The sequence below is a fragment of the Ambystoma mexicanum genome, chromosome 9, assembly GCF_040938575.1.
Source record: "Ambystoma mexicanum isolate Mex_15411 chromosome 9, UKY_AmexF1_1, whole genome shotgun sequence".
Taxonomy (NCBI): Eukaryota; Metazoa; Chordata; class Amphibia; order Caudata; family Ambystomatidae; genus Ambystoma; species Ambystoma mexicanum.
The window spans coordinates 462,869,889-462,883,994 of record NC_090931.1 but is presented as its reverse complement, the minus strand read 5'-3'; the positions used below and the strand labels follow the sequence as shown (position 1 = coordinate 462,883,994).

The 14,106-nt window shown below is 46.2% G+C and overlaps 1 protein-coding gene across 4 annotated transcripts in view; it reads left to right on the top strand.

Moving 5' to 3' along the window:
* COL26A1 (collagen type XXVI alpha 1 chain) overlaps window positions 1-14,106 on the top strand; it is a 1,569,010-nt gene that overhangs the window by 1,391,749 nt on the left and 163,155 nt on the right. For all 4 annotated transcript variants that reach the window (XM_069614996.1, XM_069614997.1, XM_069614995.1 and 1 more), the window contains exon 7: window positions 5,959-6,075. In XM_069614996.1, coding sequence (XP_069471097.1) covers window positions 5,959-6,075 — 117 coding nt within the window. The remainder of the gene's footprint in view (window positions 1-5,958; window positions 6,076-14,106) is intronic.

Here is a 14,106-nt window from a genome sequence, read left to right as displayed (position 1 = left end):
TTACTATAATGTTATTACGTGTTTACACTGGTCTACATTGTGCAGCCTGTTGGAAGCATTATGTTCCTGTGCACTGTTGGTGACTTGCTTGTATTGGATTGTGTTACCCTACAAAACAATTGCAAATACTCTGGCTTTATAGCCAATTTATCTCAGAAAGTGTGCTGTATATTGCATTAAAACACATATTTATATCTTTTTCCTAGTGCAGTGTGCGGCATACCCCTTCAGCAGCACGTTCATGCGTATTGCGCAAGCATGACAATCTAGGCCGGCCCAGAGTGTTGCGCGACCCGTGATTTGTTGGCGAGTTGGGGGGCCCCCTCAGCATGGCTCGCAGGGGGCCCCCACATTTTGTGTTACGCCACTGCATCCTTCGTACCCCTCTGAGACTCTGACATCTTGAACAATCACCCTCCTGTTTCCATAACATGTTAGCAACTCTGCACTCTGTGACCCCAGCAGCTTGAACATTCAACCTTTGTGAATCATGCAGTCTATCAGAAACGTGTACTACATCTTCACATCTAATTCAAATTCTCACGTTTGCTATGTTTCTTTCGTCCTCCTTACCTTTGTACTTCTGTACATGCTGCGTTTGTAATCCGGCAGCTGTGGTGAGTGTACCTTGTGCCTGTTCCATCTAGGACACAGCTTTGTATTTTGCCCGCATTGTTACTGTTTTAAACTTGTGTTGTAGTCGCCTCACGGCCTGTGATTCTGCTGGATTCCCTCCCTCCCACCTCAACGTTATGTGACTGGTCCGGCTCACTATGGATTGAGCTGAGGGTCTTCCCTCGCCGACGCTCACGCTGCACTGTAATCCGGCAGCTGCGGTGAGTGTACCTTGTGCCTGTTCCATCTAGGACACAGCTTTTTATTTTGCCCGCATTGTTACTAGTATGTTTTTAATAAGCCTGGAAGTGGCATAGTGTGGGGAAGTGACATAACGTGAGGGTGAATGCAGCCGGGGACCCATCCATCCCACCCCTGCCCTGACATGCATTGGAATAATCGCCACTGGAAAACAGGTAGGGTGGAAAAGATTAGGCCTAAGCTTTATTACACAAACCATAACCATGATACATAACAAAAAAACGAAAAGACATGTTTTGGGGGTCCAGGAATCAGGTGAGCGGGGGCCCTGCTCCATAGTAGGGCCAACTCAAGGCTGATCCCTTCTGCCCCTTTAGCAGCTTTCAACGAACCATGCCCAGCGTTCCGGCTGTACTCTTCTTGTATACTGTGCCCAGCGTTCCTGCTGTGATCTTCTTATTTACTGTGCCCAGCGTTCCTGCTGTGCTCTTCTTATTTACTGTGCCCAGCGTTCCTGCTGTGCTCTTCTTATTTACTGTGTCCAGCGTTCCTGCTGTGCTCTTCTTATATACTGTGTCCAGCGTTCCTGCTGTGCTCTTCTTATATACTGTGTCCAGCGTTCCTGCTGTGATCTTATTTACTGTGCCCAGCGTTCCTGTTGTGCTCTTCTTATATACTGTGCCCAGCGTTCCTGCTGTGCTCTTCTTATATACTGTGTCCAGCGTTCCTGCTGTGATCTTATTTACTGTGTCCAGCGTTCCTGCTGTGCTCTTCTTATATACTGTGTCCAGCGTTCCTGCTGTGCTCTTCTTATATACTGTGTCCAGCGTTCCTGCTGTGATCTTATTTACTGTGCCCAGCGTTCCTGTTGTGCTCTTCTTATATACTGTGCCCAGCGTTCCTGCTGTGCTCTTCTTATATACTGTGCCCAGCGTTCCTGCTGTGATCTTATTTACTGTGCCCAGCGTTCCTGCTGTGATCTTCTTAGTTACTGTGCCCAACGTTCCTGCTGTGCTCTTCTTATATACTGTGCCCAGCGTTCCTGCAGTGGTGTTCTTTTTTATGGTATTAATTTACCTTTTATTTTTTGGACAAATGCCCTGGCCAGCGTCCCTGCTGTGCTCTTCTTTATTTTTGCCCTGCCCAGTGTTCCTGATGTACTCTTCCATTTTCTCAGGCGTATGGACCTGTTTTTATCATTTTCCCCTCCCTGTACCCATGCTTGTGTATTTTTCTCTTGCTGGTTGACGTTTTATGTCATTTTCTGGGTGGGAAGGCAGGTTTCTTCTGTGCGCAGTGTGTGAGGCTTGTGCCACGGTACTGTGGAGGAGGGAAATGTGAGAAGGCTCCTAGTTCCTTCCCCACTTATGGGTCAAAACCGGCCCTGGGGCATATTTAGGCCTCCTGTGTTATTACCCGGCACGCCCCGGCCTGCACACTGGCCCAGAGGATTGGCAGACCTTTGGTCTTGCCGCCCGGAAACCAGCAACAGCTTGCTGGTATTTGGTACCTGCACAGCACACAGCCAGGGCGCCCAAGAGTCTGTGGCTCTATTGTCGTGAGCCAAGCCCTCTCCCTGCACACCCAGGTTTGAAGGGTGAGGTGGGCCTTTGGCTGCCTGCGGCTCCTCCTTTCCCCCCTTTTGGGGGGAAAGGAGACAGGAGATGGAGACAGTTCATGTATACCTCCCTGCTTACTTTCCTGGGCCTTCCACCTCCGGGGCCCAGGGTAATTTGTGTTGTGGCCGCCTCACGGCCTTTGACCCTGCTGGATTCCCTCCCTCCTACCACCCGTCCCACGTTGTGTGACTGGTCTGGCTCACTAGCAATTGAGCTGAGGGTCTTTCCTCGCTGAAGCTCATGCTGCACTGTAATCCAGCAGCTGTGGTGAGTGTACCTTGTGCCTTTTTCATCTAGGGCACAGCTTTCTATTTTACTTGCATTCTTACTAGTATGTTTTTAACTTGCCTTATAGCTGCCTCGCTGCCTGTGACCCTGTTGGATTCTCTCCTTACCTCCCTCCTCCCACCCCTCCCACGTTTTGTGATTGGTCTGGCTCACTAGGCATTGAATCTGAGGGTCTTCCTTTGTCGACGCTCCCGCTGCATTTATAATCCTGCAGCTGCAGTGAGTGTATTTTAACCCTTCTGTTTTCTTAAACTAGCATTTTTCTCATGCCTTCAATTTCCCTTCTCCTCCCTCCCTCCTCACACTGTTTCCCCTCCTCTACCCCCCTAAACTTACCGTCACTTTAATTTTGTTTTTGCACTTATTACCTCTCACCTTGTTCCCCTCTTGCACACCTCTTCCTCCCCCTCTCCCCTTTCTGTCTCATCACTTGCACGTTCTAAATCGTCTCATGAACTAGTGAGAGCATTTTGAATGTTTCCTCCCTCTACCCCATCTCTACACTTGCCCTCCTCCCCCTCTCCCTTGCTCCCAGGCTATAGCACTTGTACGTTCCGAATGTTTCAAGACCTTTTAAGAACGTTTCTGGTTTTGTTTTATACCTTCTTCCTGATCACTTCCCCCCCTTGTCTTGATGCGCCTTAAACACAATTTTGCTGTATAGTGCGCATTACAAATAACCAATCAATAAATAAATTGCTACGCTCGCTGGGACCAATACTGTGAACACATTTTCAAAATAATACTTTAAAGATTTGCCAGCCAACAATGCCTGGGTTGTAGGCTACGGTGTTCAGCATAGTGTTCAGAATTGTGGCGTCTAGGAAAAAGCATGCAATAAAGAAACTAACATAGACTAGTATGGCACAGTTGGCGTGAAGCAATATTAATGTGAATTGCAGCCTACGGTATGTGTGCTCTAGCAACTTGAAGTGTCTCATCTGCTAGATGAAATAATGATCTCAGACCTGGACAGACTCAAAGAATATGATAAAGTACTATTTTATTATCAGCATAAAAATAATGTAGGGCAATCTGGCGAATAACAGGCAGTAGTTCATGCTCTCACACCCAAGTGTGATTATAAAAAAGTTTTATACCTCGATATGCGTCATCTATGACGTCATCCTACACAGCAAGCTAAAACCTATTGAAGGGAGGGATTGTTTAATGGAACATATGTACTCATAGTATATATAAGTGTTAATATCTTCATTGGCTTCCCCATACCTGGTGGACACGCACAGATTATAGCTGAAAAATGGCAGCTGGTTGGTCTTTGCAACATTGTATAACATGTTGCCACATAGACCCTCTGATTGGTTGGCATGCTCTCCCAACCTTGGACTTTAGGCTCATTAGCAGCACGTAAGCAAACAGAAACTCAGGTGCTGCAAGCAACATCAGACTACTCCCCTCTTTCCCAATTTGTGCATTGTCTCTCATCGGTCAGGCCCCAAGCCAAGGCTTCTCCTTTGTAGTTGACCTCGAAGCCTGCTCTCTGTCTGGGATATTCAAGGAAGTATAGGTACACTATTATCTTTGTTTGGGCTTAACGAATAGTCCTTGTTTTCAACTTCTGAAACATGTGTGAGCAGACCACAAATGTATCTATCTCTACCTTCTATTTACTGCTAAGTGATTCAATTCAATTGGGTGTCATTTCCCTTCTTGGCCGCTAGAGACTTGCTCACTCCATCATACATGGGTTTTCAGCATCTTTAATTGTCTAATACTTGGCTCTTGCAAATGTTTTCTTCTTTGTTTAATCTAAGAGAAATATGTCTTAGGTACATGGCTTATCCTTTTGACTCCCCTTGTGCCTTACACTTTTCCTTGATCCCGGGTCAATAGACTCCTCTTTATTCCTCACATGAAGCGTTTTTTCCAGCGTCTTCTGCCTCTGCAGCCCTGGTCTGTCTTCAAGGTAGCTTGATTGGTTTTAATATGAGTCTGACGTCCATCATTTCCTCATGGCCGCTCTAGCCATGTTATGTTTTCCTCTGCAGCAAGCTGCAATATGTCTCTTCAACCTTGCATTTCTGCGTATGTACACTTATTAGTCAGCAGGTTACTTCATCTTCTTTACATATACGATTTCCTCATATTAGGTTAAATGTTCCTCACGTTACTTCAGTTAAATCTTTATTCTTTGCGTATTTGCAGATCGTTTCAGTGGTTCTCAGTATCTTTCCTCTATGACATTACTCTCCTCTTGTCAGATTTCATTCCTAGCTCTATGATGTCCAATGGTGTGTGCAGACAACCTTCCACCCTCTCAGTGCTAGGGTACATTCGATACGGTTGTCTCTCATACAGTTAATGCAGTATTGGGATGATACCTGGTGTCCCACATTGGGCTCTTCTACTGTTCCAGTATGACGATGGTGAGGGAGCAGGAACTAGGGATAACATGTTCACCTGCTCCTCTACATTTGCACAAGGGTTCTGTGCAGTTGTCTGGATAACATGGTGGGGGGTGTAAATGAAAGTGGGGCACACCAGACAGCAGCAATCAACTGGCGCTGGGAGAAGCGCAAATCATTTCTGACCCTGTTATGATTTTCTAACTGTGACAGCCGTGGTTTAAACCAAGGGTGTCCCACTTGCATTTCTATCAGCAGACAGGGATAGGAATACTTCTGTATTTGTGGGCCCATCTCTGTGAAAGGCACCCCCAGCACTCACATGATTTCTAGGAGCCTGCCGTACATTAGTGTCGGAGAGTGAACCTGGCACTAATATATACATATATATACAAGGGGCTGGACAGCACATCTTTGCGCTTCTGCCCAGTCCCTCCTGACATATACAGGTCACATTTGAAAATAAGGGGACCTGAGCATTTCTGAAAGTAGCACAAATGAAACACACACTTTCTCTCTGGTCCTTTCATTATGCTACTTTTTGAGCATCTGGCCTATACTGTGTGAGCCATTATAACCGGATATTGTGGATGCTATGCTGCATGAGGATCTGTACAAAAGGTATTTCCTGAACAGCAGGAATTTAACCTCCTTCTGCAGGATGATGGGGTTAGAACACATCACAGCTCCAGGGAATGTGTGCCAAACAAAGAATGCAAAAGGCACCCCAATGCTAATTTAGAAATTCCATGTTACTTACATTCGTGATGTTTCTGTTGGTACTATGCAAATCTAATTCAAGTATCTCCAACATCTGATGCACATTCTGTAGCTTTAACCACTAAGACACAAGTCTTTCTTTCCCTTAGGTGTGCCAGGGCTCAATGGACCACCTGGGCCCATGGGACCTGTAGGACTTCCAGGACCATCAGGAGCCAAAGGTGATCAAGGCCGCATTGGTGATAGTGGACCAGCAGGACCACCAGGTACGGCTTACCAAAAATGTACAAACTGAGGTACTACCAAAAGTATACGTGTAAGTGGTGAAAGAAGATAGGCAAAGGCTTCTCATTGAGTTCTCACATTGCATTTCTGCATAAAATGATGAATAAGGCGCCTGAAACACCATTTGCTGTATAGGCACATAATAAATACCCATTAAATAAATAAAATAAATGCACAATTGGACACAAAGATGTAGTTTACTTGAAAGATCAGTCAAGTTGACGGGCTACATAGTTTGAATGTGGGATCATAAGATAAGACTCAGGATTTCCAGAATGAGAATAATACTGTACAGAACCAATTGGAACCTCTCGCTTACAATTCATTGCAGAAACACGTCAGTACTCAGAGCTGGTGCTTTTCTTTCTTCTCTTCTGTGTTATTTGAAATTTGTTACACAGAAGCTTTTTAAGGTGGGGAAGGTGGAGGAAGCAGAGAATTGACGTGAGCATGGGGTAGGAGAACTGAGGAGGTGGGTAAGTCAGACTGATCTTGCTCAGTTGAGTGGGTGAAAATGGATGTTGCAGCCGGGAGGGCGAGTTAATTGGTAGACCTGGGGGGGAGTCTGTAAGGTCTTACACAGAGTTCTGAGGATTTTGCTGGCAACGGAATGCGTCCAATGAAGTAGGCAGGTGGCAGCGGCATTCTCTTTTTTGTTGCTTTAAAGGTGGGTGATGGAGGGTAGCGGTATAGATGGGCGAGGGATAATGATCGTACGGATGGGTATCCCTTTTTTTAATTAAAAAAGCAACAAAAAGTCAAGATTGTCGCCCATGTCATTTTTTTAGTAGCAGCATTCGATGGCTGGCAAATAGACCCGGAACCCTGTGTGAGGTCGTTATGATTGCCCGTTCCTCATCAGACAGGATCAGCCCTTCAATCCGACCAGCACATACTGATCTGAGTGAAGGTCCTATCATATCTGATGTGTCCATAGGGAAGCGTGTGCGGGTGTGCGTGCGTGCCTTTGTGTGTGTGTGTGTGTGTGAGAGAGAGAGAGAGATCTCAAGATCATGTCCCACCACCAATATGGAAACCTCAGGGAAACACGAGCATTTGGATCAGAAAGGAGAAGCAGAGGGAGGTCAACAGTACATAGTTTCTAAGGGTCTATTAACACAAGCTCGAGGCAGAGGATGGAGGAGAAAAGGCTACTAGGGTTTGGAGGGTGTAGGGTACTGAAGGGGTTGATGACCTTCTAGTAACTTGTTTTCTCTAATCTGGATGACGACCTCATATTGCAAAATAAAACTTGCACAGAGGTGCAGTTGGTTCTCTTGAAGAACAGGGTTCATTTCAACTGCGTGCTCTGTGGGAAACTCCAAGCTATAAAACGCCAGCAAAGGATAGATTTCAGTTTGCAACATGTGTGTTGCAATCACCCCCATAAAATCCAGACTGCTCCTGCTGTATCTGGCTGCAGGAAGGTTTCTAGTAGATTTGTACCCAAGAGTTGCGCACACCTGACCCGCGCCCATTTCATTGGCAAAACATGTGAACAGTTCCCAAACTTTCTATCCACGCCTATCTGACTGCCCAATGTTTTATGTGAGACAATTTGCGGAATGAGATATGCTCCTTTATTGGCCGTAGAAGTTGATTGGTTTGTCCATTTCTCGCTTTAATTTCAATTATTTTCATAAGTATCGTGCAGACGGTTAAAGGCACTTTGCTGACTGCGAGCACAAAGGTGGCCGAGTATCTGTATGTTGAGTTTCTATGTCAGGTCTCTGCTTCTAAACCACCAGACAATGACCTCCTTCCTGAAGGGTTGATCGTGTAGAAAAGCAGCATAAAGGTGAGCTGTGCGGAACATTGCACTAGCACCTCTAGAAATTCCCAAATAACCTTTGCAGGTGGTGAAATCCCATTAGGGATCCGAGGGTTTGCAGCATTTGAGGCATCCACCTGCTTTGTGCTGCTATCCCCATGTCAGCAAACCTGTTCTTTATGGAGGTGGTCAGGCCCAATGGCAGTGCATGTGCGGACTACAGAGAGATTGGTAACCTTCCAAGACGCTTCCATCATGGATATTTACTCCCGTACAGACAGACCGGTGTCACAATGGTGCCACCAGGAGCCTCTTGGCCATCAGTCCACTTGTATTGATCCAGGGCCTAAAGCAAGCCTTATCTAGCAAAGCACTGGGCACACATGGGTCAGGTGAATGCAATCCAGTGTCACATCTCTCTGCCCACCTCTGCAAGGCAGTCACATGCCTCCAAACTGTAATTGGCCTCTCCCTTACACAGCTCCACCCTCAACCCTCAATAGCAACAAACTGTTCAGGCTTTGGGTGGTAGGTGCTTTAGTAGGACTTTTCCATGGATTCTTGTGTACGGTAAATAAGATATTTGTGAGGATTTATATTCACTGCAGTGTAGGGAATTCGTTCATAGGTCACACGTTTATTGCTGTGATTTTGGTGGGATCTTTGGCTAACAAAACTTCAGGCTTAGCACTATACTAGGAGCACTAAGTTTTAATATCAACTATACTAAATGCACCACATTTACACGCCATACCATGAAATAAATAGGCCACAAATAATGAACCACACACAGACTTTCACAATGCACTGAGGCACGTTATCTTCATTCAACAAAACAGAATAAAAAGATATATGCAGGAAACAATATCAGCATTGCATCTCGCTGAACATATGCAAGAAATAGGAAGAAAGATCTAAACACAGCTTGGCAAAAAATACAGTTTTCATAACTTGTCAGTGCATTCATATTTGCAGTTATATTGGCATAGACTTTCTTAACATCTCCCACCCAAGCAATGATTTCTGTTTTCGCGTCCAGCGAAACGAGCTACTCCTTAGCAAACCAAGCTGCCCACATGCATTTTTATACACAACCTTGAAAGTATGAATGATAAACTTTAGCAGTGCTGCAAACTCCCCCATTCCAACAAGTTACTATTTGCGCACGGGTAAACACATTTGTTCTCCGGTGCATGGAGAACAAATGGGTTTTTACCCTTTTGTACCCAATGTAACACTTCACTAATCAGACTATGAGTTTGCTCTAATTAATTATTGCTCCTTTATTTTGTCACCTAAACTCACCTAGTGTTTGCATGTCACTCTGTCTGCACGGACAAACACTCTTTCGTCTCACGGCCACACTCACTCACCCCCATGACTCACTCACCGCCTTTGGGATTACAGCAAGTTCTCTCCTACAACCCGTCTCCCTCCTTCACAGCAAGCACAGCTCCCGGCCCAGATTGCAGCGTCACAGCTCGCAGCACTCGATCCAACCTCCTTAATTTCGTTTTTCTTCCTCCTCTCTATCCTCACTCCTCCTGTGGCCAGCCCCCTTCCCCCCTCTTTCCTGAGTTGTTAAGCTCTCTTTCCTTCCTCCCCTCTGCCTATATCTTCATAAAGATTTTGTATTGTTTCCCCACCCATTTGCATGCATTCTATCGTGATTGAATGGAATGCCTCTCATCAATCACCACCCATATTTCGGCCAGCACCCCTGGTATTTTTGCAGCTTTGTCTGGCTTTCTTTTTACAATGACCTTAGTACAGCACTCCTGTTCAATATTTCACTAAGCCCGGATTAAATGTGCAACATGACATTTTCTGCTTCCTGACCTGCACCAGCTTGAACAATGAAATCGTTATTTAGAGCGCACATTCTGCCACATCATTGTGCCACATCATTGTGCTCTGATTCTAACGTCCACAAGACACACTGCCGTTCAACTTTCAGTTTTCATAATTATTTCCCTAGGCCACAACATTGCAGTGTGAATTCATGCACTTATAGCCTGCAGCACAGGCTGTGGCCAAAACATCCCATGCTGACCCCAGCCTAATTACTAATGTCAGTGGGATTACAATTAATTATTGCTGGTGGTGTTAGCATTTAGTGGTCAAGGTTGTTAATACCCTACACTACACTATGCTGTGCTAAACTCCAAATCAATCACCTCTTCAGTTTACCCTCAATGCCACACGTCCGTATTAGTATCCTACCTCACACATAACACATGCTGTCATTTTAAACTGGTGGACACTGTTTTTGCTGAAATTAGTGCAGTGCTGAAATGCCCTGCTACCCTGCAAACATCGTGATTGGCCCCTCTCCTCTATTGGGAGCCAACCACAAGCCAGTAGGTTCCGAACCGGCCCACCTCGAAGGCACTGTGCACTGTGCCTATCTCTAGCCTGTACACACCACCGAGCATAGGGCTAGATCCCCCGCCCTTCTCCTTTGGGGTAACATACCGCCCCTTACTGCAACCTTTTTCAACTGTTCCAGCCAGCAACCTGAACTGTTTCTAGCCTTCACTGAACCCTGTTCTCGCAGTACGGTATAACACAGACTACTGCTCACACTGGGTAGTGCCTTATGGTCGCATAGAGACTACTGCGACATTGTGTAGTGCCTTATGGTCGCTTAGAGACCACTATGACATTGTGTAGTGCCTTATGGTCGCTTAGAGACCACTGTGACAACATTGTGTAGTGCCTTATGGTCGCTTAGAGACTACTGTGACATTGTGTAGTGCCTTATGGTCGCTTAGAGACCACTATGACATTGTGTAGTGCCTTATGGTCGCTTAGAGACCACTGTAACATTGTGTAGTGCCTTATGGTCGCGTAGAGACCACTGTGACCACTTGTGTTGTGCCTTATGATCGCTTAGAGACTACTGTAACATTGTGTAGTGCCTTATGGTCGCTCAGAGACCACTGTGACAACATTGTGTAGTGCCTTATGGTCGCTTAGAGACTACTGTGACATTGTGTAGTGCCTTATGGTCGCTTAGAGACCACTATGACATTGCGTAGTGCCTTATGGTCGCTTAGAGACTACTGTGACACTGTGTAGTGCCTTATGGTCGCCTAGATTACACTGCGTATTAGTATTGAGTATCAGCACTGTGCACTAGCATTTCTCCGATTCTCTGCGCTAGTACCCGCACTGCAGCACCATTGCGTACTAACATTGCGCACTAGCTTCTCTCTGACGATTTTGTGCGTCAGTTCCCTCTAAACTCAGAAATGATAACCTGGACCTTCCTCATTATGTTCCCATTCTGCCTGGTCCCCCATGACACCCCTTGTACAGGGTCACACTTTCGCTTACACCCCAACGGCCTCAGCAGACTAGCCTGCCCCAGACATTATCCCATACCCTGCCCCACCCCCTTCCTACCTAACATCAACCCCTTCCAGCCTACCTCCTCCATTGACTCTCATCGCATAGCAGACACCCCCAGCCCCCAAGAAGCATCACAAACTACTCCCATCGGCCAACCCACTATCACGAACCTTACTATCAGCAGATCCTATCCCTGCTCAGGATTATCGAGATTCACCCGACTCAGATCCAGAACACACACACCCGCATCCTTCCCCAATCTAGGCAACAAACAAAACATAACCTTTACCAAATCTGCCCCTCACTGCACACGCCCTACACCCCCGACAGACCAGATATCACACGGCCTGATCGCACCCTCCCCCCGCACCCACATCAAAAAATCATGCATCACCACCGAAATCATTAAAGGTGCACTCATCAATGCGAGATCTGTAGTCGCCCATGCCTTAGACATTGCAGACATTATCACCGCTAATGATCTCGACTTCATAGCTATTACAGAGACCTGGCTCCACCCAGCATCTGGCCCCTCTCTATCACTTGCTATACCCAATGACTATACCATCTATCGTGCAGACAGACAAACAGCTAAAGGTGGTGGAGTAGCCGTTATTGCAAAAAGTTCCATCAACATTAGACACATACAAAACCAATCACTGACATCAGCGGAATTACTCACCCTCAAACTATCCACAACGCACACAAGCACTATCACCATCCACCTCATCTACAGACCGCCAGGCCCCATACTATCCTTTAATGACGACATAGCCCTTCTACTCTCTAACAATATCAAACCTAACTCTCGACTACTCATCCTAGGAGACTTTAATCTAGGTCTCAATGATGAGAAAGATGACAAAGCTCACACTATCGCCAACACTATTTCAGAATTAGGACTCACCCACCATATCGCACAACCCACACATAACAAAGGACGCATCCTTGACTGGATAGCTGACCTCAATTGCAACACTACCATCCTCTCCAACACTCCATGCGCCTGGACCGATCACCACCTTATTACCTTCACCATCAACAAAGGCACTCAAACACCAGGGCCCTCCTCCAATGCCCCACCCACACTCACAAGAAACAACAAAAATATCACACTAGAGAAACTCCTCCCGTTACTCCAACCCATCATCGACTTCTCACCCACCATGACCAACCCTACTGAATTAGTAGATCTATACAACACAACTATCCTTAAGGCCATAAATATCATAGCACCACTCAAGCTTCGGAAAGCCAAACCAAGAGCACACCTCAATTCCTGGTTCACCCCCAAACTAAAAACACTCCGCAAAGCCAAAAGACAAGCTGAATTAGCATGGAAACAGTCACCATCCACCATTAACAAGACATCCTACGCATTAGCATCGAACATCTATAAAACAGCCATCATCCAGTCTAAAAAAAACATGTACAATGAAAGAATCAGCAACGCCAAATCTAATACCAAAGAGCTCTTCAATATCCTGAGAGAACTCGAATCACCCTCCCCCATTCCAGACACCTGCAACAAAGACATCCACTGGTGCACGAACATCCAGGAAGCACTCCTAGGCAAAATTGCCACGCTACAAGCCAAAATCTTGACAAAGAAAGAAAGCCTCACCCTCTCCGATAACATCACCCCCTCTACACACACCCACACCACCCCCCAAAATGATGACAATAACCTCTTTGAGTTTTCCACCATAACCATTAAAGAGGTTGAAGAAATAATCTACTCCCTTAAACCGTCCAAATGCCAAGGCGACACTTGCCCAGCCCCTATCATTAAAGATGCTGCCAAACAACTTGCTCCCTTCATCACCACCCTCATCAACGCATCTTTCACCTCCAACACAGTGCCCAACAACCTCAAGGACTCCTGGGTTCTTCCTTTACTCAAGAAGCCCACCCTTGACCCTAATGTCCCCACCAATTACAGACCCATAACGACTGTACCCTTCCTACTAAAAATCCTCGACAGAGCTGCCTATCTCCAGATACAGAACCACCTCGAGAAAAATAACTTACTAGGACTCAGACAATCAGGATTCCGCCCCAAACATGGCACTGAGACCGCCCTGATTGACCTTAAGACACAGATGGACAACATTAAAGACAATGGTAAACTAGCCCTCCTTCTCCTCCTTGACTTATCGGCCGCCTTCGACCTGGTCAACCACGACATCCTCTGCAAACATCTATCCTCAGCAGCCAAATTCTCAGATAACGCCAACGCATGGATCCATTCCTTCCTTAACAACAGATCCATGAGAGTCTTCGCACCCACAGCCTCTGCCATCCCAGCCCCAGTCACTTGCGGTGTCCCCCAGGGCTCCTGCGTCTCCCCCACTCTATACAATGTATTCACGAAACCCCTCTTTGACATACTGGACCGCTTGGGTGTCATCTACACCAACTACGCAGATGACACCCAAATACTGATCCCTTTAACAGGCGACTACTCCACCGACCTCACTGCTCTCAACAACATTTATTCCATTATACAAGAATGGATGGCCAAGCATGGCCTATGCCTTAATGACGACAAGACCGAGCTTCTCCTCCTAGGTTCCCAACCCAGACTTAATAAACTCGACAAACTCTATCAAGCATTCACCATAGACGGCAATAACATCACCGTCTCTAACAGCGTCAAAACCCTAGGAATCTACCTCGACTCCTCCCTCACACTGACAAGACAGATCAACTCCATCTCTTCAGCCACTGCTTACACTTGTAAACTTATCAATGCCAGCAGACCTTACCTCTCACCATCCAACTGCATCACCTTAGCCAGAGCGCTAGTCCTTTCCAAAGTTGACTACTGCAATGCGCTATACTTGGGAACCAGTCAGAAAAACATCAACAAACTACAAGTCATACA